This window comes from Numenius arquata, chromosome 26, assembly GCF_964106895.1.
Source record: "Numenius arquata chromosome 26, bNumArq3.hap1.1, whole genome shotgun sequence".
Lineage (NCBI taxonomy): Eukaryota > Metazoa > Chordata > Aves > Charadriiformes > Scolopacidae > Numenius > Numenius arquata.
The window spans coordinates 1771236-1792741 of record NC_133601.1 but is presented as its reverse complement, the minus strand read 5'-3'; the positions used below and the strand labels follow the sequence as shown (position 1 = coordinate 1792741).

The window sequence follows — 21506 nt, the reverse complement described above, 5'->3', positions numbered from 1 at the left end:
CCTCACAAGACTTGTGCTCCAGACCCCTCACCAGCTCCGTTGCCCTTCGTTGCTCTGCTCCCCAGCATGGAACCTTTCCATCCATCCATCCATCCATCCATCCGTGTCACTGTCGGGCCACCAATAAAGGTGTCACTGCCCTGCTAATGTGCTCCATGCGCCTCTGAAGACAAAAAAAAAGCTCACTGCTGTCTCAGTACAGATTTGTGTGTTGTGCTATTTATGTCCTACTTACATGTCCTTTCCAACATCCATTAAATTAATTCCTTTACTTGAAGAACTCAAAGAATTTCAGGTAGAAATAAGGCCAAAAGCACTTCTAGACCCTTTAGACTCAGCCAACAAAGCCAGTTAGACCCCTCACGGTCGTAACTAACCGGAGCATCTTTAAAAATCCCTGCCTCTCAGCTGAGATGGGGCGACAGGCTGCGTTTGTGATCCTAACCCGCTGCAACGAGAAGTGCAACAGACTGATTTAAGTGCCCTTTTGCAATTTCCTGGCCCCAAGTTTAGCAAGAGAGCAGCTGCACCGTTAACAGTAATTACCGACTATAATGAGCTGTAGAAGTACGTTAAGAGAGAGAGTGAAGTCACAGAGGTCCCAGATTAATTTTATAAGTATCGGAGAAATTCCCGTGATCTCAGTTTTTCCAGCGAAACCTCAAACTTAACAACTTCTCCAGCTCCACTGCTGGCAGTTTATATAAACTCATTTCTACCTCGAATGAGCAGTTGTGTAACGCGCGGCCATTCCACTTGCCAGAAAGAAGAGATGATTCACTGCTCCGGAGCCCCGGCAGCACAATGCAGATGCGCCTGCCAGCAGGGAAACGGGAGGATAATAACAATTCGTCAAGATTTGGTACCTTATGACTCATTACCAAAGGTCATAAATGGCTATTGTCAGGCAATCCCACAGCCACGGTGGGCCCGCTGCCCCTCGCTTTGCACACAACAAGATGAAATTATATTTTTTAGGCTGCCTGGAAGTGACTAATGCTCAGCTTGTTCTCAAAAACGGCGTTATTTTTATCTTCCACCTGTTTCCCTGCTTTGCCAAGAATAAAAGGAAAAACGTGTTTGCTCTCTGTGGTGGAAGGGAAAAAAAAAAGCCAGCCATTCTATTTGGGGATCTATTCACACCTCCGCAGTGCACCTCCCAGTTAAATATTAACACTTAAAGCCCTCTGTGTGCCCGTCAGCTGGTTGCTCTGGAAACCCACCCCCTGCGAGCATCAGGAAGGCAGAGGGGCCTCCAGTTCCTGCTGGAACGGTGGGGTCCCCGCAGCCAGCCCTCCCCGGGCACCGCACCCAGCATCAGCCACACAAATCAGCCTCTTTCCTTCAGCACTGGCAGCCTAGATCTTTTAATTAATAAATTAGCGGTAATGCCAATGTCATCGATGGAGCATCTCTGCTCTGAGTGAAGAACTAGGTTGTCATCTTTGCATCAGACAACCTGATTTTTCACCCACCCTGCTGAAAAAAAAGTCATCTAACTCTTGTGTGCATTAACAGCGATATAAGCAGGCACCGATAGCTCTGCAGTCGGGGGAGATGGAGGGAGACGAGGTGGGTCTTGGGAGCCATGGAGGAAACAGTTTTCCCCTCCTCAGGCGGAGAATCTGCAAACAAACCTTTCCCTCACAGCTTCTGCCGTGTAAAATTAAACACCGTGGGCCTGCATCGGGAGCTGGTGTCAGTTGCCCCATCTCCATCTCTGTGGCAGCTGCCGTGTCCTATTGCTGACAGCACAGAGGAGGAAGGACAGAGCACAGAATCACAGCATCATCCGGGTTGGAAGGGACCTTTAAGATCATCGGGTCCAACTGTTAACTAACACTGCCCAAACCACCACTAACCCATGTCCCTCAGCACCTCGTCTGCCTGCCTTTTCAACACCTCCAGGGATGGAGACTCCACCACTGCCCTGGGCAGCCTGTTCCAATGGTTGATAACCCTTTCCATGAAGAAGTTTTCCCCAATTCCCATCCTAAACCTCCCCTGGCGCAACTTGAGGCCGTTTCCTCTTGTCCCATCGCCTGTTCCTTGGCAGAAGAGACCGAACCCCCCTGGCTACACCCTCCTTTCAGGGAGTTGGAGAGAGCGAGAAGGTCTCCCCTCAGCCTCCTTTTCTCCAGGCTGAACAACCCCAGCTCCCTCAGCCGCTCCCCATAAGCCGTGAGCAGACACGGCCTGAGGCCTGAACCCCCCCAGCCGCCACCCCGGCGCCTCACGCAAGAGACAGGCCTCAACCATCACGCACACGGGGCTACCCAGGGACCGCGCACTCGACAGGCCTCCGTTAGCGGCGCGCATCGCCCGCGACAGCCTCTCAGGTTTGTGTGCCACCGCTTTATTTCCCCGCCCAGAGGTACCCCGGGGTGAGGCGGAGGAGGCGCCTGGCCGCCGCCATGACACCCGGGGCCCGCCTTTCCCCAGCTCTCGCGAGAGTTGGTCGCGCCACGCCCCTTCCGGTCACGGGGGCTCTGTAGGCCGCCGACCCCGCCCCTTCCGGTCATGGCGGCGCTGTAGGCCGCCGGTCCCGCCGCCGCTATGCACTCGGACGATGTAGGTCCGCCGCTTGACTCGGTTCCGTCCGCCCCCCCCCCACACCCTCCCCCCCAGCCATCAGCGCCCGCCCCGACGCTGCATCGGTTGAGCCCGGCTGGGGCGCACCGTGCCCCCCTCCCCCTCCCTTCCCTATACACCACGTGGCGGGGGGGGCCCCGGCCCCGGCCCCAGGGTACAGAGGGACCGGGGCGGGGGGTGTGAATGGGAATGGGGTGTCCCTGCCCCGCTTGTGGCACCGGAGCCTCCTGCCGGTGAGGGGCAGAGAGGGGACCCCGTTTTGAAGGGGTTGTGCCACCCCCCCCATCGTTAGAGCCGCACCGGGGCGGGGGGGGGGGGAGGGGCCAGGGGGTGCCCGAGGTGGCGGGTGAGGGGGGGACGGTGTGTGTCACCTGCTGTTTGTCCTCACAGGTTGTCTGGGACACGCTGGGGAACAGGCAGTTCTGCTCCTACAAGATAACGTGAGGTTTTTTTTTTGGGGGGGGGGGAGGGGAACAACAGGGTGGGCTGGGATCTCTCAGCGGGGGGGGAGCCCAAATCTGGGAGCCCCTCAGACCCCGACACATTCGCTGTGTTCTTGTGCCACCACGGCCACCCATGACAGTCGCAGAGGCTGTGGTGGGCAGCTGTGGGGGGGGGGCGTTGGGGGTCCTCCCCGCCCCTGCCACCCCTTTCCCCTTTAATGTCACTTTTCTTCTTTCCAGGACAAAAACCCAAAACTTTTGCCGCAATGAGTATAACCTGACGGGGCTGTGCAACCGCTCCTCCTGCCCGCTGGCCAACAGCCAGTACGCCACCATCCGGGAGGAGAAAGGTGAGGGCCCAACCTGCAACCAGCCCCTCTCCCCCCAGCCCGCCCCGAGGTGGGGAGGGGGCGAATACCTGTGTGCCCCCGCCCCGGCTGGGAGCACCGTCCCGCCGTCGGGGTCACACTGGGGCCTGGCGTCACCTTCCTCTGCGCTTTAGGTCGGTGTTACCTGTACATGAAGACGATAGAACGGGCGCCTTTTCCCCGTCGGCTCTGGGAGCGGGTGAGTTAATGAGAGCAGGCGCTTAACCGAGCTCTAACGAGGTGACTGCCCCACTGTACTGGGCACTGGGGAGGCCCCACCTCGAGGGCTGTGTCCAGTTTTGGGCCCCTTACCACAAAAAAAAAAAAGACATTGAGGGGCTGGAGCGGGTCCAGAGAAGGGCACCGGAGCTGGTGAGGGGTCTGGAGCACAAGTCTTGTGAGGAGCGGCTGAGGGAGCTGGGGTTGTTCAGCCTGGAGAAAAGGAGGCTGAGGGGAGACCTTCTCGCTCTCTCCAACTCCCTGAAAGGAGGGTGTAGCCGGGGGGGGTCGGTCTCTTCTCCCAAGGAACAGGCGATGGGACAAGAGGAAACGGCCTCAAGTTGCGCCAGGGGAGGTTCAGATTGGATATTAGGAAAAATTTTTTACCCTGAAAGGGTTCTTAAGCCTTGGAATGGGCTGCCCAGGGCAGGGGTTGAGGCACCATCCCTGGAGGGATTTAAAAGCCGGGTTGACATCGTGCTTAGAGACATGGTTTAGTGATGGTTTTTATCAGAGTTAGGTTGATGGTTGGACTAAATAATCTTAAAGGTCCCTTCCAACCTGGGTAATTCTATGATTCTAATGAGGCAGGGGAGGGCAGGGAGTGATGGGACTCCTCCCAAGAGCAGATATGTCCCCTTTTTGCTGCTGCTCCACAGCTCAACCCTTCCCCCGCCCCCAGGTCCTGCTGAGTAAGAACTACGAGAAAGCGCTGGAAGAGATCGATGAGAACCTCATCTACTGGCCGCGGTTCATCCGACACAAATGCAAGCAGCGCTTCACCAAGATCACGCAGTACCTCATCCGCATCCGCAAGCTGACGCTCAAGCGACAGTAAGTGAGGGGGCCAGGAGCGAGCATCGCCTTGGGGTTTGGTTTAAAGCCGCTGAACACAGAGCCCTGGTGCAACTTGCCTGTTCTCATGAGGCCCCCCCCGAGGCAGGATTGCAAACGGACCTGGCTCAAATGGGTTTAACTGGGGTTTAGTCCGAGTATATAAATGCACTTAAATTACCTTCAGCCACATTTCTAACGATAAAACTGCTGGTTGTTGCCCCGAATGAGCGTTTGCCCACCTGCTACACAAGAGAGTTTTGTTAACTAGCGCTTGTTGTTCCCCGTAGGAGGAAGCTCGTTCCTTTACGCAGGAAGATTGAAAGGCGAGAGAAGAGGAGAGAGGTAGTAACGCTCTTCCGTGTCATCTCCTTCTGTTCCACGTGTCTTTCAAACTACTGACACAGCTCCTCTTTGCTCCACCAGGAGAAAGCCCTGATTGCCGCTCAGCTGGATAACGCCATCGAGAAGGAATTACTGGAAAGACTGAAACAGGACACAGTAAGGATCCCTGCCCTCGGATCGCAGCAGTAAAACTGCTCCTACTGCCCTCTGTCCTGCTGCTGCTTGTCCAGGGAGGGGCAGGGCTGTTGGTGTGAAAGAGAAGCACCACCCGTGTAGGAGGGCTAGGGGACAACTGCACCTGCCCTTCTGGGGGGGCTCTATAATGGGCTGGAGGATTTGCTTCCCCAAGACGCAGAGCCCCTCATTTTCTGTACAGAATTAGGGAAGCCACCAGTTGAGGCTGCCTTGGTACTGCCTCCGTGCAGGCCATAGGCCTTAGGTGACCCTACCACCAACGGCTGTCTTACAGAAAATCCACCTTTTCCTTTTCAGTATGGAGACATTTACAACTTCCCGATCCATGCCTTTGACAAAGCTCTACAACAGCAGGAAGCGGAAAGCGAGAGCGAGTCTGATGCAGAGAAGGAGGAGGAAGAGGATGAGGTAACGCTTTCAGCCACAGCACCACGGCTCATCCTTCCGGTGCAGCACCCCCGATCCACCTACACACGGGGTAGTGCGAGTGTCGGGGTGAGAAGAGAAGATTAGGAGAGGTGAACTCAGAATCACAGAATGATACAGGGTTGGAAGGGACCTCTGGAGATCACCCAGTCCAACCTCCTGCCAGACCAGGTCCCACAGGAACGTGTCCAGGTGGGGTTTGAATGTCTCCAGAGAAGGAGACTCCACCACCTCCCTGGGCAGCCTCTTCCAGGGCTCTGCCACCCTCACAGGAAAGAAGTTCCTCCTCGTGTTTAGGTGGAACTTCTTATGTTCAGGTTTGTGCCCGTTCCCTCTTGTCCTGTCACTGGGCACCACTGGAAAAAGACTGGCCCCATCCTCCTGACACCCACCCTTTCAGTATTTATAGGCGTTGATCAGATCCCCCCTCAGCCTGCTCTTCTCCAGACTAAAGAGACCCAAGTCCTTCAGCCTTTCCTCCTAAGAGAGATGCTCCAGGCCCCTCATCATCTTCATAGCCCTCTGCTGTACCCTCTCTAGCAGTTCCCTGTCCTTCTGGAACTGGGGAACCTGGAACTGGACCCAGTGCTCCAGATGGGGCCTCCCCAGGGCAGAGCAGAGGGGCAGGATGACCTCCCTCCACCTGCTGGTCACACTCTTCCTGATGCCCCCCAGGATGCCACTGGCCTTCTTGGCCACCAGGGCCCATTGCTGGTTCATGGGCATCCTGTTTTCCACCGGGACTCCCAGCAGTTTTTCCTCAGAGCTGCTCTCCAGCAGGTCACCCCCAGCCTGTACTGGTGCGGGGGGTTATTCCTCCCTATAAAAGAAGGGAGGAAATTTTTTCCTCAGAAGAAAGCACATGTGTGCAAGTGGTGGTCTCGGATGGCTCTTCCACTGCGAGTCGTGACACTCAATCATGCTCGGTGTCCACGTTCAAGCTGCTGGCTTTTATCTCTTACAGGACGCAGATAAAAGAGAGTTTGTGGAAGCAAACAGCGATGACAGTGACCTCAGTGACTTCGAGGTAAGTGAAGCACCAGGTATAAACTGTCAGGCCAAGCTGTTTGGAAGCAACCTCCACCCTTGTGGTGTCACAGGTGATGGGAGAAGAGCCAGAGGAATCAGATTTGTGGAACATGATGATACAGTCAGACTGCGCTGCATCCACTGCACCCCAGTTCCTCCGGCCAGACAGCTGGGAGCCAGGAATTATAAAATGGAATCAGATACACAAGATAATTTTGCAGTTACACAGCATGCTTTGACGTCACTCTTTCTTTCTCAGGACATGGATAAGCTGGAGACAAGTAGTGAAGAGGAGCAGGAAGAGGAGGAAGAAGTAGAGAAGCAAGCCTCTCACTCCAAATCTAAAGGGAAAACTCCCCTGAAAGGACCAGCCAGAAGAAAACGTCGCTACATTGAAATAGAGTATGAAGAGGAAACAGAGCCAACCAGCAAAACAAAAGCAGCCTGACTCCTTCCTGATCCCGCATTTTGTACAGAATGACAGGACTCCAGATCTGTCACTACAACTCCTTCCAGCTCTCACCGCTCTCTGCAGGACCCTCATTAATTACTTTTTCCATCCTCTAGACTAATACTTTTCTGTAAGAAAAGAAGGGTTTCTGCCCTGACCCCAGGCCATTGCAGCAAGTTTGTACAACTCCTGCGTGAAGCGCAGTTTGAAGACTCCCCACCTTCTCTGCAACCGCACAAGGCTCAGCTCAGACTGTGCTCCGGGAAGGAACCTGGGCTGGGGGGCACTACTGCTTCATTCCAAAGCTGGAGAAGCCCACGTGTGGGTAGGCGAGCACAGGAGTATGTCTTGTTCGGGGAGGTATGGAGCTAATGGGTGGGATAAGAAAGACAATAACTTTTAATAAAAAAATAAATTTTACTGTACAAAAAGCAGGGAGAGCATCAATCAGCCTCGCCTCACGTGTTCTCTTGCACTTTTCTGATGCATTCCCGTACGCGGCTTTCCTCACAGCTGCTGTACACCCCTTCCAGCAGGACCTGAAATGAGACAAGCATCAACTTCCAGGGCCTTGGCACACGTGGGTTTACGGTGTTACCAGCCCTCTGCCAGCGGTTTGTTGGATAAGGATTCTACTAAGCATAAACCTGTTGATACGTATCGAGTCACTTATCACATCAAGTACTGATGTTGAGGTGGGTGGAAATTGATGCTTTCAAAATACTGTTGGACTGGGGAAGGAAGCAGGCTCTTCGCTCTAACGTGCTCTGGGCTGCTCTAACATGCTCTGGGCAATCCTGCTTCAGCAGGGGAGTTGGACTAGATGATCTTTATGGTCCAACTCTAAAAAATACAGTGAAATTTCCTGCACTGTGCTGCCCCTTCCGAGGGGGAAGGGATGAGGGATGAAGCGGTGCTGGATCCTGGCTCACCTTCACTTGCCCTTCAGAGCAGCGATCCAGCAGGATGAGGCATTCGGTGGCTCCCTGCAGCAAGGCAGCTTTCACCGGCTCTGGCGTTGAACCCTGGTCAGTGTGTACGTCCCAGATCATCTTCAGCAGGGCTTTGAGGAGCACAGGGAGCCTGCAGGGCATTCTGCAGGGGGAAACACCAACCTTGCCTTATTCTAAGTCCTCTCCACAAGCCAGGGGAAAGCACAGCCTTCGCCTAGCCCTTCCTAGACACTTCAGGCAGGAGCTGCCAGTTGCCATTGCCATGTGGAACAGGATTGTAGCTGGCCTGAGATAAGCAACTGCTTCAGCGACGAGGCTGAAGCTGCCACATTCAGTATGTCCACTGGAGGGAGGACACAGGTCCTGAACACACAGGTAACCTTAGGATGGTTTTTAGCCAAGATAATGCTTCCAGAACAGGCAAAAGACCTCAAAATAAGAACTCAGCTTAACTTTTTTGTCAGGTTTTTTCAGCAAAGCAGCAATGCCTGTGATTCCTCCCTGTGAGAGATTCTCCCTTAAGATTTCAGGGCCTTTTCCTCAAGCAAGAGTAACTTTGGCTGTGAAAGGACAGCGTTCAGGGTACGCTTTCTATAATCTCCTTTACCCCCAGAGCGGTACCTGGGCCAAGCGTGCTCTATGGTGCATTGCAGCGTTTCCAGTATTCCCAGTCGGGCTTCTTCCTCGGGCCCATCACAGACTTCCAGATATCCCAGGATAACTCGCTCCAGCCTCTTCAGGTGCCGCGCTATCAGGATGCCAAGTCTGCCGAAGGGAAGCAGCAGACACTGAGGAGGGAGCTACAGAGCAAAGCCAAAGCAGGTCCCCGCGGGTCTGGGGGTTGCTGCTCTCACCTCCGCACAAAGGCGGGCAGGGCCCTGGCATACACCCGCCGCAGTGCAAGGCGATGCTCTGCCTCCATGTGGGTCAGAACCAGCTGCAGCACCTCATCGCAGGGGGCGGTCGGTCTCGCCCCCTTCTGCTGCCGCTGGGCTCTCTCCAGGACGGGCAGCAAGTCCAGCAGGCACAGCAATACTGCCTGGTTCAGTGCGAGACAGAAAGCCTGGGCAATCCTGATTTCTCTCCAAAATAGCAGTAAATTCCTGACCACCCACCACTGCTGCAGTTCACCAGATCCGACTATTACCTGTTACCAGCCCTTTTCAGCAAGGTTGCCACCTGGAAGGGGGCAGGAGGCAAGAGATCTTCCCTCCACTTTGATATTTTCCTAAAATCTACTGAGTTTTTTTTGTCTCTTGGCCACAAGCATCGGCTGGTAACAGCCCGACTAGACTGTCTGCAAGGAAACAGCTTCTGCCTCCCCCTGCCTTATGCCGGTTATCCCTCGTGGGGCTGACACACAATACCACGAGGCGGATTGAAATGAGGTTCTGCTGCCCTACCTGGATGAGAGGGGCCTCTCGCGAGTAGAGGTGGTTGTAAAGGGCATGGTACACAACCTGAGCCCGGTTGAACTGGCACAGATCAGCAGCTGGCTGCAACGAGAGAGAACAGAACGTTATTCCTGTGCATCCCATTCAGCACCGACTTCCCCTAATAAAAGGGAACAGCCCTCACAAACCCTCACACACACCGTGCAGCAGGAACACCGCTTACAACAAAGTGGGAGCAGGTGCTGTAATAAATGCAGGTTAAACCCTGCCGTGCACCGCAGCAGCCACTTTCCTTCGTCTCCCCAGCTGCAGTTTTGCAGTTCCCACTGGCATTACTTTAATATCCTGCCCTGAAAACCATTGTCAGGCCAATACGTGAATCAGCTTGAGTTCAAAAGGTGGCAAAGCACTTCTTTGCTTCTGTGTTAACAGATGTAAGAACTACACATATTTAAACACACAGAGACAGTATGAAGGATGGAGCAGAATTGCTTGGTTAACAGCAGAACCAGGATTACAAGTTAGGGATCCTCACAGGCGTCCAACTCACCCTTCCTTCTAACACCACCCAGAAAAAGATCCGAATTCTCAAATCCCTTACCACGTTGAGGACGATGTGATGCAGGCAGCGCACACCCAGGATTTTATTCTCCTCCCGGTAGTCGTCTGAGATGAGCAGCGACGGCGGGAGGACACGCTCCAGGTAATGGCTAAGCCAAGGCCGGGTGACCTGAGGCAGCGTCCAGGAGAACACGAACTTTGTGGCAGGGTTACGCTTCCAAGTGTCTCTGGAAATACACAAGCTCAGCGAACACTGGAACTAAGGAATGCTCATTTCCTATATATTCAGGCCTCTCAGCTGACAGTAAGCCCTGCCCGATTCTTCCCCTTTCCCCCTGTTCCATTACTGGCTCTTCTTAAAGCTCTTGGCCCCATATTTACCTTCTAGTGTCTTGTAATGCCTGAGCTCATACAGTTTCCAAAAAGTTTCCAGTGTTTCCTACACAGAGACCAGCCAAACACACCACCCTCTCCACCGCTGCCCTCCCCTGCCTACTCACTTGTTTAACTCCTGTTTCAGGAGCCCCATCACTGCTGCAAATCTTCCTTCCTCTTCTTCATTCTTTCCCCGAAGGAATTCAGCCACCGACCCGCAGCCTGCGGCCTGAACCAGCAACGCCAGCAGATCCTCTGCCACCCCCTGAGACCTCGCGTTTGTCCAGGGCCTCTCCACAACGTGTGTTGCAGCAAAGATGTAGATGGGTCCCATCACACGGCCTAGGATTGGACCCACCACGGGGACACCCAGAGCCTCCTGGGTCTTGGCAGCTTCCAGCTTTGCAAGGAGATGTAAAAACACTGAGCCAACATCCACTGCTCTCTCAGCCGCAGCAGCATATGCACTGTCCTTACTGGGGAGATCCGCAGCATCTTGCTCCTGCTTTGGGGGTGCCGCGTAGCCGTTCAGCGCAGCCACCAACTCACCGGCCGTCGCAGGGCTCAGGCCTCCAAAGAGCCACCGGCAGTCGGCAGCCTCGACCAGCGCAGCCAGGTCTCTGACCAGGGCGGCCTTGGGGGCACGGCCGCCCCCCTCGGAGAGGCGCAGCCCGATCTGGAGGAGGACCTGCTCGGCCGGCGGGAGAGCAGGGGGCGGCTGCTCCCCGTCCCGCGGCTCCTCCAGCCTCAGGGCTCGCACTAGGCCGCTGAGCTCCATGGCCTGACCAGAGCCAGCTTAGACCCACACTCCGGGGCCACTTCCCACCCCGCGCTGCGACCTTCCCCCGCTCTAAAACCCCTCTAAATACACCCACGCATCCCTCATTTAAATCCACATCCCTCTCCTGACCGCAGGCAGCGGCGCCCTGCGAGGAGAGACACACACCCCCCTCCCCCCCAAAACCCCTCAGAGCAAGGAACACTACCGCTTCCTGCAACAGGCGCCGCAAACCGCGCCGCTGTCGCAAAATACCGTCCTTGCCGTAAAGGTGGTGGATAAGGGCGTGGCCACGGGTGAATAAATTAGCATGGGTAATGAATCGCCGGTACCGGGGGAAGAGGCGGTCGTGCGGCCCGGCGAAGGGCGTGAGGAGCTTACGGGCGCGCACATAGTTGATGCGGAGGAGCATTCACCGCTTGGAAGGGAGAAACGGTGGGGAGAGGGGGGCCCTCGCCCTGACTTAGGGGCGAGTGGCATGGCGCTAGGGCCGAGCGCGGGAAGTACACTCTCCCGATCCTTCCGGTTCATAGCGCATGATGAATGGGAGTGGCACGCGCGGCTGCGTGACGTGTGCGCCCTGCGTTACGACGTGGCACAGTTCCCTTCTGAGCGCCACCGGGGGGTCAGGGTGACGTCATTGGTGACGTCAGCGTGCGGTGTGAAAAGCAGGGGGATTGGGGGGGCGGCGGGGGAGGACCCCCCCTGCCGCGCCCCCCCCCCCCAATCCCCCTCTTTTCCCCATAAGGACTCAAGAGCTGAGAAATTATCCATTTATTCACTTTTTTACACAAAAATATGCAGCCCCCCCACCGCCCCGTGCAGCAAAGAGGAGCAAGAGTTGGGGGGGGGCTCCTTTCCAACGCTGTAAAAAAACAAACACACCCCCCCAAAAAAAAACAACCCCAAACCCCCCCACCACCGCCCCGAAACGCCGCTCCAGGAGTTAAAAAAAAATAAAATCCCAACTTCGGAAGGTCCAAAATCCTTCGAGTTCGGTCCCATAAAAGGGACATAAAGGGACATAAAGGTCCCTGTGATGTGGTGTCCCCCCCCCCCCACACACACACACTCCAAGGAGGGTGAGGAGTGTCCGGTGAGGATTTGGGGGGGGGGGGGGGGAAGTGGGGGTGTCCTTCCTTCACACCAGCTCATCCAAGAGGGTGCCGATGCCGGCGCGGGGTTGAGCCGGCCCCGCCATGGGTTTGTTGCACATGGGGCAGACGCAGCGCACCTCCAGCCACTTCACCAGGCACCTGCGGGGGGTGTAGAACAACCCAGGGAGGATGAGGAACCACCCCCCCGCCCCCCCCCCAGCCCTCCATCCCAGTACTGGGACCAGTTCTGGGTTCCCCAGTTCCAGAAGGACAGGGAACTGCTGGAGAGGGTCCAGCAAAGGGCTACAAAGATGCTGAGGGGCCTGGAGCATCTCTCTGATGAGGAAAGGCTGAGGGACTTGGGGCTTTTTAGTCTGGAGAAGAGCAGACTGAGGGGGGATCTCATCAAGGGTGGGTGTCAGGAGGAGGGGGCCAGTCTTTTTCCAGTGGTGCCCAGGGACAGGACAAGAGGCAACGGGCACAAACCTGAACATAAGAAGTTCCACCTAAACGTGAGGAGGAACTTCTTTCCTGTGAGGGTGGCAGAGCCCTGGAAGAGGCTGCCCAGGGAGGTGGTGGAGTCTCCTTCTCTGGAGACATTCAAACCCCACCTGGACACGTTCCTGTGGGACCTGCTTTGGCAGGAGGTTGGACTGGGTGATCTCCAGAGGTCCCTTCCGACCCCATGTGATTCTGTGATCCCTGGAGGTGTCCCAAGGCCAGGTTCGAGGCAAGTGCCGCAGCTTGGTGGCTACAAGACCTCCAGATCACAGGGATGTGTCCCCTTCGCACCCAAGCCCTCCAGAAACATCTGATGCTGGGAGGGCTGGAGCCCCTCTGCTGGGAGGACAGGCTGAGAGAGTTGGGGGGGTTCAGCCTGGAGAAGAGAAGGCTCCGGAGAGACCTTGGAGCCCCTTCCAGTCCCTCAAGGGGCTCCAGGAAAGCTGGGGAGGGACTCTGGATGAGGGAGGGGAGCCCTAGGAGGAGGGGGAAGGGTTTGACACTGGAAGAGGGGAGATGGAGCTGAGATGTGGGGAAGAAGTTCTTTGCTGTGAGGGTGGTGAGAGCCTGGCCCAGGTTGCCCAGAGAAGCTGTGGCTGCCCCATCCCTGGAGGGGTTCAAGGCCAGGTTGGAGGGGGCTTGGAGCAACCTGGTCTGGTGGGAGGTGTCCCTGCCCAGGGCAGGGGGTGGGACGGGATGGGCTTTAAGGTCCCTTCCAACCCAAACCATTCTGTGATTGTATGAAATTCCTATTCCCCCCCCCCCGCCGGCCGTTACTCACTTTCTGTGGAAGGCGTGCTGGCACGGCAGCACCCCCAGCTCCTCCTTCGCCTTAAAATCCTCCAGGCAGACGGCACAGGTCTGCTGCGGGAGGCGAGACGGAGGGTGAGGGCGGCTGCGAACACGTGGGACCCCGGCGTGACGCCCACGCGTGGCCCCGCTCCCACCAGCAATGCCATGGCCATGAAATCCCACTACTCTTCCCGGGTATTTCCAGCTGGGAGCTCAGCCCAGTTCCCAAAACACCCCCAAGGAGGGGTTTTCCCTCCCGATTCCCAGCCGTGAGGTGCCCACATCCCCATCCCGGCCTCCCTCTGCCTGTGAGCCGCCTCTGGCCCCACGGAGCCGAGGGGACATGCCCCAGAGCATCGTCCCCGTCAGTCCCAACTCCATCCCAGCCCAGAGGCGGTACCGCTCACCCCGTGCACGTTCAGCCTCCGGGCATCGCCCTTGAGAACCACCTGAGGGAGAAAAGGAGGCAGAGGATTTAACATCAGGAAGGATTTTGCCAGGAGGTGTCAGGAGGATGGGGCCAGTCTTTTTCCAGTGGTGCCCAGTGACAGGACAAGAGGGAATGGGCACAAACTTGAACATAAGAAGTTCCACCTAAACACGAGGAGGAACTTCTTTCCTGTGAGGGTGGCAGAGCCCTGGAAGAGGCTGCCCAGGGAGGTGGTGGAGTCTCCTTCTCTGGAGACATTCAAACCCCACCTGGACACGTTCCTGTGGGACCTGCTCTGGGTGGACCTGCTTTGGCAGGGGGTTGGACTGGGTGATCTCCAGAGGTCCCTTCCAACCCCATACCATTCTGGGATTCTGTGAACCAAGCCGGGCAGGTCCATCCCAGGCACAGCGGGCAGTGTGTCCCGTCACGCTGCTTTTGAACCCCTGAGCCCACCTGGGGACAAGCAGCATCGGGTCCCTGCTGTGTCCCCACCTGCCTGCCCCCACCTCCCGCTCGGCCCCGTGCAAGAAAACAACCATCAACTTTACCTCCTTGTACCCAAACCGCTCGCTCTGAGCCTGGTGCCGCAGTTTGCTGGAGAGGGGGGAGAAAAAGGCACCGTCAGTTTTAACAAGATCCTGAACAGTGTGGCCAAACATATTCGGGAGGCACCTGGAATCGGGGAGGGGACGCACTCTTCCCTACCAGGATTTGGGGATAAGCGGCCCCGAGTCTACCATGCCCCGGGCAGAGCCGCGCCGCGGGGCCCCGTGCTGCCTCCAGCGCCGGCAGGAATCAGCAGCCGGGAGCGATAAGAGCCGGCAGCCCCGATTGTTTGCTTTAGGAAGTCGTTCGCGGCGCAGGAAACGCTGTATTTCCAGCGCTCGCCCGCCGGCAGCTCCCAGCCCTGCTGTGACCTTGGCTGGGGAGAGGGCACCGGGGAAAACCACCCAGGCAGAGAAACCCAGCAAGACACGGGGGAGAAGGGGACCGCTCGCAGTGGAGCTTCTCCTCCAAGTGAGGCACCGAGACGTGTTTCCACAGTCCCAAAACTGGCTGAGAGATGCAGGGGACACCGGCGGAGCCGGGGCATCGCCGGGGGGAAGGACTGAGCCACCCGGGCCCTGCAGAAACACCAGCTGCTGCCTCGGCTTGGGGTTTAAAAATAGCCCTCCCTGAACAGGGAGTGTAATGTAAAGACACATCCTCTCCCGTGCAGCCCCGCTCCTTCCCTGCCCGACACAATGCGTCCCTCTGCGTGGTCCCCCTGAAAAACAAGAGCCCCTTCCTGCGTTTCCTGCCCTGCTCTGGCCGTAGGGGACCACGGGGACCACAATCGCGCCTGGCTTGAGCACGGCGGGCGACCAGCCCCGCTCCTCGGGGCAGATCCTCGTGGCGAGCGGCTCCTGTTGTTGTGGGACAAAACAACGGGGCGCCGGGAAGGGCTGGGGGTGCCCCAGGGACCCCAACCCACCGCCACATCCCTCCCCCAGCTCACCTGATGAAGTAGCAGCAGAAGATGAGGCTGAGCACGAAGACAAAGATGCCGGTGCCGAAAATGACCATGTAGATGTTCAGTGGCAGGTCCTGGAACGTGATGGGAGGCATCGTGCAGGGATCACTGGTGTGAATCAGCCCCAGACTGCAGGAGCACCCTTTGCGGGGGTGGGGGGGGAAGAAAAAAACCGAAGTGTTTAGGGTGGAAGAAGGGGAAAAAGAGGTGAAGAAGATGCGCTGTGAGAGCGGAGAGAGCCTGGGCTGACTCAAAGTGGGCAGAAACCAAGGCCAAGCCATCGTCCCGTGGACTGGGGAGCATCCCCAGGCAGAGCAGCAGCAGCTCAGCGCGGCACCGGCAGCAGACACCACTGCCTTTCCACGGTCAGAAAACCCTTCCCCGGCGGCGCAAACGTACCCCAGGCAGAATCCAGGCGTCGGGGAGGAAAGGAGGCCCCGTGCTCTCATCTCCAGAGAAATACATGGAGGCTGGAAGGGGATTTAGGGAAGGACAGAGGGGGAAAAAAGAGCTTGAAAAACAAGAACAGTTGGCGCCTGTCGTTGCTCGGTGGGAGCCAGAAATGGCAAGCGGCTGGTTCGTCCTCGGCGCTGGGAGAAGCGCCGGGGCTGTGCGGGAGCACCTTCAGCACCACCAGTGACCGAACCCCCTTTTCCGAGCAAAAATGTGGGGCCACACGCTGCGCCTGGGCCACCACGTCTCGCTGCAGGTCTGACGCCACGGGGGGAAACACAAAGGAGGTCGTCACGCAGAGCCGGTGACAGCCCAGCCACCCTGGGAGGGTCCCCACCAAACCAAGGGGGGAAGGCACGGAAACCCCAGACCCACTGCAGCTGCCTCTGCCGGGAGCTGATGCAGAGTCAGGCTCTGGCACTAAATAAGCTCTGCTTTTTATCTCTCGAAATCACGCTGACCCCACAAGAGCTGGAGCTTTGATTTCCCATCAGATCTCGCTCAGACGGGACTTTAAAGGAGAGCAGCCCCCGAGCCCCATCTGTGCTCCGGGGAGCATCTCCCCCCGCCCCTTCCGCTCAGCACCCTCTGTTCCCGCCCTGCGCAATCTCATCAAAAAGCTCCTACGGAAACACTTCTGGGTTTAATTACAGCCCACCAAAGCCCTCCACAGAAACCTCCGCACAAGCGGCGAGATCCCGGGTTTGGCCTGTCTGGTTTCCTCCAGAGAGAAGACAGTGGCGTGTGCTCCAGAGGCGCCCAGGACCTCTGCGGACCCTCTGCAAGGGGAGCCAGAGCAGGACGGGCAGGCAGCACCCCAGGGGTGAGATCCTGCTCTGGGACACTCAATTCCCAGCTATTCCTGGTCTCACCACGGTGCTGGGACTGTGACCTGTGCCCATGGGCAGAGCGGGGGCGGCCACGCTCACCCAGCCCCTCTGGATGGAGATCCCTGGGGAAAACACAGACCAGCTTTGGTCCAATAAAGCAGCTTCTAATATAGCAGCATCTGGATGCGGAGGCCGAGCAAGTCTTGCCAACTAGGACACACCACGCTGTGGTGCCAGTGAGCTCAGAGCTCTTCCCAGCTTTAAGGGCAGAGAATGGCTGGAGAGCAGCCCTGAGGAGAAGGACTTGGGGGTGTTGGTGGATGAGAAGTTCAACATGAGCCGGCAGTGCGTGCTGGCAGCCCAAAAAGCCAACCCCATCCTGGGCTGCATCAGGAGAAGTGTGGCCAGCAGGTCGCGGGAGGTGATTCTACCCCTCTGCTCTGCACTCGTGAGACCCCACCTGGAGCACTGTGTCCAGCTTTGGAGTCCTCAACACAGGAAGGACATGGACCTGTTGGAACGGGTCCAGCGGAGGGCCACGAAGATGGTCAGAGGGATGGAGCACCTCCCCTATGAAGACAGGCTGAGAGCACTGTGATTGTTCAGCCTGGAGAAGAGAAGGCTCCGGGGAGACCTCAGAGCAGCCTTCCGATATCTGAAGGGAGCCTACAGGAGAGCCGGAGAGGGACTCTTTGTCAGGAAGTGTAGTGACAGGACAAGGGGTAATGGGTTTAAATTGGATGAGGGGAGATTTAGATTAGATATTAGGAGGAAATTCTTTCCTGTGAGGGTGGTGAGGCACTGGAACAGGTTGCCCAGGAAAGCTGTGGATGCCCCATCCCTGGAGGGGTTCAAGGCCAGGCTGGATGGGGCTTTGAGCAACCTGCTCTAGTGGAGGTGTCCCTGCCCAGGGCAGGGGGGTTGGAACTCGATGATCTTTAAGGTCCCTTCCAACTCTAACCATTCTATGATTCTATGATTTAAACCAGGGCACAACCGTGGTGCAGCCAGCACAGGCACCCCAAGGCTGGGAGAGGGAGCCCACACTGGTCTCTCGGGGTCCCACATCCCGTCGGTGGTCCCGGCAGCGCAGCCGGGCGCTCTGTCAGGTACCTGCTTTGCGATGTGCTTTGAATTGAGATACCCCATCGGTGCCATGGCCAAAGCCACCGTGGCCAGAGCAGCACTGGGCTCTGGGGACCGTGGTCTGCAGCCGGAGCGGGCACCAGACAAAAGTCTGGACTGTAGGAAATGGGGTTTTCCTGCTACAGAGCCACTTGCCGATCTCTCCCTCCTGTAGTTGCCAGAGACAATTCATCAGCCACCTCATCCACTGAGCGAGAAAGGGAGGATTTGTGTCAGGTCCTGCTCTCCCAACCCTTCTGCTCTCAAGACCACCAGGTGCAGGAAAAGGCAATAGGAAAGGTTATAGGTTTTTTTTTTTCCATTTCCTTGCTGGAAATGATTGAGAAATGCTCAAAAGAAAAAGGAGAAAAGTCTATCAGCTCTTAAAAAACACACGGAGCAACTGAATGAGGTAATGTGGGAGCAGGCGGTGGTGGGACACGGGCTGCAGAGCAGCTGGTGATGGACAGAGGAAGCCTCATTCAAAGCTGGCCAAAGAGAGCGCGGTGGGTTGTGGTAACAATAACGGGTCACAAGTCAGACAATAACGTGTATTTCAAACTGAGAGCTATTCCAAAAATCTGCTGAAAAGCCCCAGCCCTTCCCCTGCGTGCCACGAGAGCCATGGCGACAGAAAACAGCCCAAACCCGAGTTCCAGCCTCGTGAGAGGCGAGGGGACCGAAGGGCTGCTGCCGCCCAGAGCGAGCGCTTGCTCTGCTCCAGCCACCGCTCACCACCAGCCGTCGAGGGACAACCTGGTCCTGCTCCGGGGGGAGCTTCCATGAGAAGCACCGGCCTGGGAAAGAGCCCCAGGGATGAGACCCCGCCGATCCCAGGACAACGTCCCCAGCGCATCCCTCTGCGCTCCTTTGAAAGGACTCAAACCCCCTGAACATCACACCCAGACCTCGCACCTCTGCAGGGGGCTGTCCCTGTGGTCCCCACACTCTGCCGGGCTGCAACCCCCGTCCCGTGGGGCAGAAATCCCATTCCCCCACCCTGCGAGTTGCTCACTGTGCGTTGCCCCACGTTAGAAGCCCAAATTCCCCCCAGGTGGCAAAGGCTGAGTGTAAAAGCCACACGGGTGCCGAGAGAGGGGCACTCAAACCAGCAACAGGGAAAAAAAAAAAAAAAAAGAGGTGGAATAAGAGAGGCTGTAACTCACAGCCCCGAACCGAAGGAAGCAGAGAGGAGCCGGTCTAACATGTCCCTGCCAGCTGCAACACAGCTGGCAAGGCTAATTTTAGACTCACCAGCTTAGCAAGGCTCATTCCCGTTAAATAGGCTTTCGAGAATTCACGAGCTCCAGGCCACGGTGCCGAAAAGCGAGCGAGGGTGGCTCCGGGGACGTGCCCTTTCCCGGCCGGGGAGCAGCCACGGGCTGGGCTTAGATGAGAAGGTCCTGCCAGGACAAGCCCTGGAGCAGCGGGTCTCAGGGAGGCAACGGGAACAGCGTGGAGCCCCCCCCCCGACCCCAGCCAGCCCCTTCCCCTCCCGCTCCTCCCCACCAGAGCCCATCGACACGGCGGAGCCATGGTTTTGATTAGCACCAACCCCTTCGCCTGACAAAGGCGGCCGTATTTTTAGTTCAAGAAGAATGGAGCAAATCTGGTTTTAACCAACATGAAACGAGGACCTGATGGGCACCAAACCCAAACCAAAACAACCCATTTCACCAGTTTCAGTCTGACTAGCTTCGTACCTGAAACCAGAATCCCCAGAGGTAGCATGCTAGAACAATTATTGGGTGGAAAAATGAGAAAAGAAGGGTCACTAGACATGTGTGAAAGCACCTACAGACACGCACTGACCTTCTGGACCCTTCTCACTACAAGAAGGATGCGCAGGAAGGTGGTCCATCTGGCCAGCAAAGTGGTTTTTTCACGCATGCAAACTGCAAAACCTCCCCTTTGTGAGCAGCAAGGAGTATGGTCTGACCTTGCTGCAAACCGCTGTGAGGACACGTGGGGTGACCCCAGCCCTGCTCCCTCCCCCCCAAACCCCACAGCTCGATTTAACCATCACCGTCCCACTGAAGAGCCTGGCTGACCTTGTGCTCCAGCAGCACCGTGTGGTTTGGCCCTCTGGACACCACATTTTGCAGTATTTCACAGTATTTCAAGCCAGAAAAGACACAAGTTTCTGCCCGTACTGCGCAGGCACAGGGTTTTGCTGAGCAGAGCTTCTCCCTCACCCCAATTCTTGTTCAATAAACCAAATGGAAAACTCAGCAGGTCATTAAATAAAACCATTCTTTCTACTCCCACACAAAAGCCGTGGGCTTTGCATCACAAAATCGAATGCAGCTCCCATATAATTTTTGCTGTGATGCTGGAACGGGCTTCCTGCAAAACTCGCCCTTAAGCCAAGCAGCTCTCCCGAGGGGATCACCAGCTCCCCTCCAAATAAAGTTACCTGCCTTGTGCCCGGTGACTGCAAAGTGGCCCAAACGACAGCTGAGTAAAAGGAGGAAGAAATGTGATGCAAAAGAGGAGCTGAAACGCCAAGGCAGGACGTTATACGCCGTCCGCTAAGGTATCTTGAATATACCTATTTAGGTTGAAAATGTGATTTCTTTACTGGGTCTCAGATTTATTTACACCCCGATCCTGCAAAGCTCCTTCGCAGCGCACAGATGAGCAATTTTGCTGGTCTCCGCTGATTTGAACATTTGCGAGCTCAGGGCTTAAAGCCAAAATGCACAAGTCGGATGCCCACAGCTCGTCTCCTAAACACACGTCTTGGCCTTTGAACAAGGGTGGGCTCTGTTCGCGGTGGTTCCCGAAGCCCGTGCCTCGGGAAGCTGAGGAGAGCTGTGGCCGCTCTGAGCCTCTAAAAGCAAAGTCTTTCTTATTTAGGATGTTTCTTTAACACAACCAAGTTTGCATTTTCTGCTGTGGAGCGTTTACAAGTTCCTCATTTAAGGGAAGCCCATGCTCTCACCACATGTCCAGGGCTAACTGCCTGCAGGACCTGGGGCTTCTTATCCCCCAAGTCGCACAAGAACACACAAGGTATGTGTTACAGGACAGGAAGCCACTGGTTGCATTATATTTAGCTTCAAAGGCTGTAACCCTTTCATAAATTAAAATAACCCAGCCTTTGTTGCTCAGGCAGGGCTTTGATGGTGGAATTCCCAGCGCAGCTTTTCAACTACTTAGTCATAAAAATAAACCACTTCTCATTTAAACCAAAACCCCCTTCACATGTGCAAGCTCAGTTCCACGTTCCTGAGAACTTCTTACAGCGAAGGCGAGAGCGAGGAGCCAGGGCCTTGGCTGGGATCCTTTAAAAATGGGTTTATTCCACTTCTGGGGACACATGAAAGGGGAGAGGGGGGCGTTCATCGCAAGCAGCCCACGAAGCGAAAGCATGGCAAACTCATTTAGTAATTGGCTTTATTCCTGGGAGCCGAGCAGGACTCGTTGCTCGGGAAGTTAAAAAACTCCTTTCCCGGGCTCATCCCCGCCCCGCACAGCCCCGGGGCGGCAGGACCGGGGCGGGGGTTTCCCGGGACCCTCGCCCCTCTCCGGTGGCGAGCAGGGACCGGCAACCAGGCGGGACTTCCCCGAGCCAACCGGAGAGGGGCTGGAGGGATGCCCGCTCCCCCCAGACTCCCTCCCCGCAGCCTCCCCTGGGAAGGAGGGATGGGAACGGCGCCCCATCCCCATCCCCCCCGCAACCCTCCCGTCCCGCCGCCCCCCCGGACCCCGCTCTCACCGTTGCACCACTGGAAGGGGGGCATCCGGCAGCCGCTGCGCGGGGCCGGGGCCGGGGCGGCTCGGCCGGGCCATGGCC

At 56.8% G+C, this 21506-nt stretch overlaps 3 protein-coding genes and 1 non-coding gene across 4 annotated transcripts; 2 read left to right on the top strand and 2 right to left on the bottom strand.

Moving 5' to 3' along the window:
- Positions 1-2510: 2510 nt before the first annotated feature.
- MAK16 (MAK16 homolog) lies at positions 2511-7351 on the top strand. The gene is made up of 10 exons (XM_074164119.1): positions 2511-2571; positions 2983-3032; positions 3276-3385; positions 3538-3602; positions 4305-4456; positions 4747-4801; positions 4883-4957; positions 5294-5404; positions 6387-6449; positions 6711-7351. Exons 1-10 carry the CDS (start codon positions 2557-2559, stop codon positions 6897-6899), a joined length of 885 nt encoding a protein of 294 aa, XP_074020220.1. The 5' UTR covers positions 2511-2556; the 3' UTR covers positions 6900-7351.
- Positions 7280-11200, bottom strand: TTI2 (TELO2 interacting protein 2). Its single transcript, XM_074164118.1, has 7 exons — positions 10311-11200; positions 9851-10037; positions 9259-9351; positions 8710-8894; positions 8477-8620; positions 7835-7997; positions 7280-7441 (listed from the first exon to the last, which is right to left on the bottom strand). Exons 1-7 carry the CDS (start codon positions 10961-10963, stop codon positions 7361-7363), a joined length of 1506 nt encoding a protein of 501 aa, XP_074020219.1. The 5' UTR covers positions 10964-11200; the 3' UTR covers positions 7280-7360.
- Positions 11201-11479: 279 nt separating this feature from the next.
- LOC141475821 (small nucleolar RNA U13) lies at positions 11480-11577 on the top strand. The gene has a single exon (XR_012463657.1). It is a non-coding gene; the product is annotated as a small nucleolar RNA U13 (small nucleolar RNA).
- A 146-nt stretch (positions 11578-11723) lies between these two features.
- RNF122 (ring finger protein 122) lies at positions 11724-21506 on the bottom strand. Its single transcript, XM_074164128.1, has 6 exons — positions 21429-21506; positions 15285-15441; positions 14335-14380; positions 13761-13802; positions 13343-13425; positions 11724-12219 (listed from the first exon to the last, which is right to left on the bottom strand). Exons 1-6 carry the CDS (start codon positions 21451-21453, stop codon positions 12105-12107), a joined length of 468 nt encoding a protein of 155 aa, XP_074020229.1. The 5' UTR covers positions 21454-21506; the 3' UTR covers positions 11724-12104.

What these genes read in the sequence shown, in the direction of transcription:
- MAK16 (XM_074164119.1), top strand. An exon ending in CACCATCCGGGAGGAGAAAG is followed by an intron (nt 3,386 to 3,537) that starts GTGAGGGCCCAA and finishes TCTGCGCTTTAG; the next exon opens with GTCGGTGTTACCTGTACATG. An exon ending in AAGCTGACGCTCAAGCGACA is followed by an intron (nt 4,457 to 4,746) that starts GTAAGTGAGGGG and finishes TGTTCCCCGTAG; the next exon opens with GAGGAAGCTCGTTCCTTTAC.
- TTI2 (XM_074164118.1), bottom strand. Translation starts at nt 10,963, where the DNA reads ATGGAGCTCAGCGGCCTAGTGCGAGCCCTGAGGCTGGAGGAGCCGCGG. An exon ending in ATCACATCGTCCTCAACGTG is followed by an intron (nt 9,352 to 9,850) that starts GTAAGGGATTTG and finishes CTCTCGTTGCAG; the next exon opens with CCAGCTGCTGATCTGTGCCA. An exon ending in GAGAGGCCCCTCTCATCCAG is followed by an intron (nt 8,895 to 9,258) that starts GTAGGGCAGCAG and finishes GCACTGAACCAG; the next exon opens with GCAGTATTGCTGTGCCTGCT.
- RNF122 (XM_074164128.1), bottom strand. Translation starts at nt 21,453, where the DNA reads ATGCCCCCCTTCCAGTGGTGCAACG. An exon ending in TTCTGCTGCTACTTCATCAG is followed by an intron (nt 14,381 to 15,284) that starts GTGAGCTGGGGG and finishes CCCCCTCTCCAG; the next exon opens with CAAACTGCGGCACCAGGCTC. An exon ending in GGAGGCTGAACGTGCACGGG is followed by an intron (nt 13,426 to 13,760) that starts GTGAGCGGTACC and finishes CGCCTCCCGCAG; the next exon opens with CAGACCTGTGCCGTCTGCCT.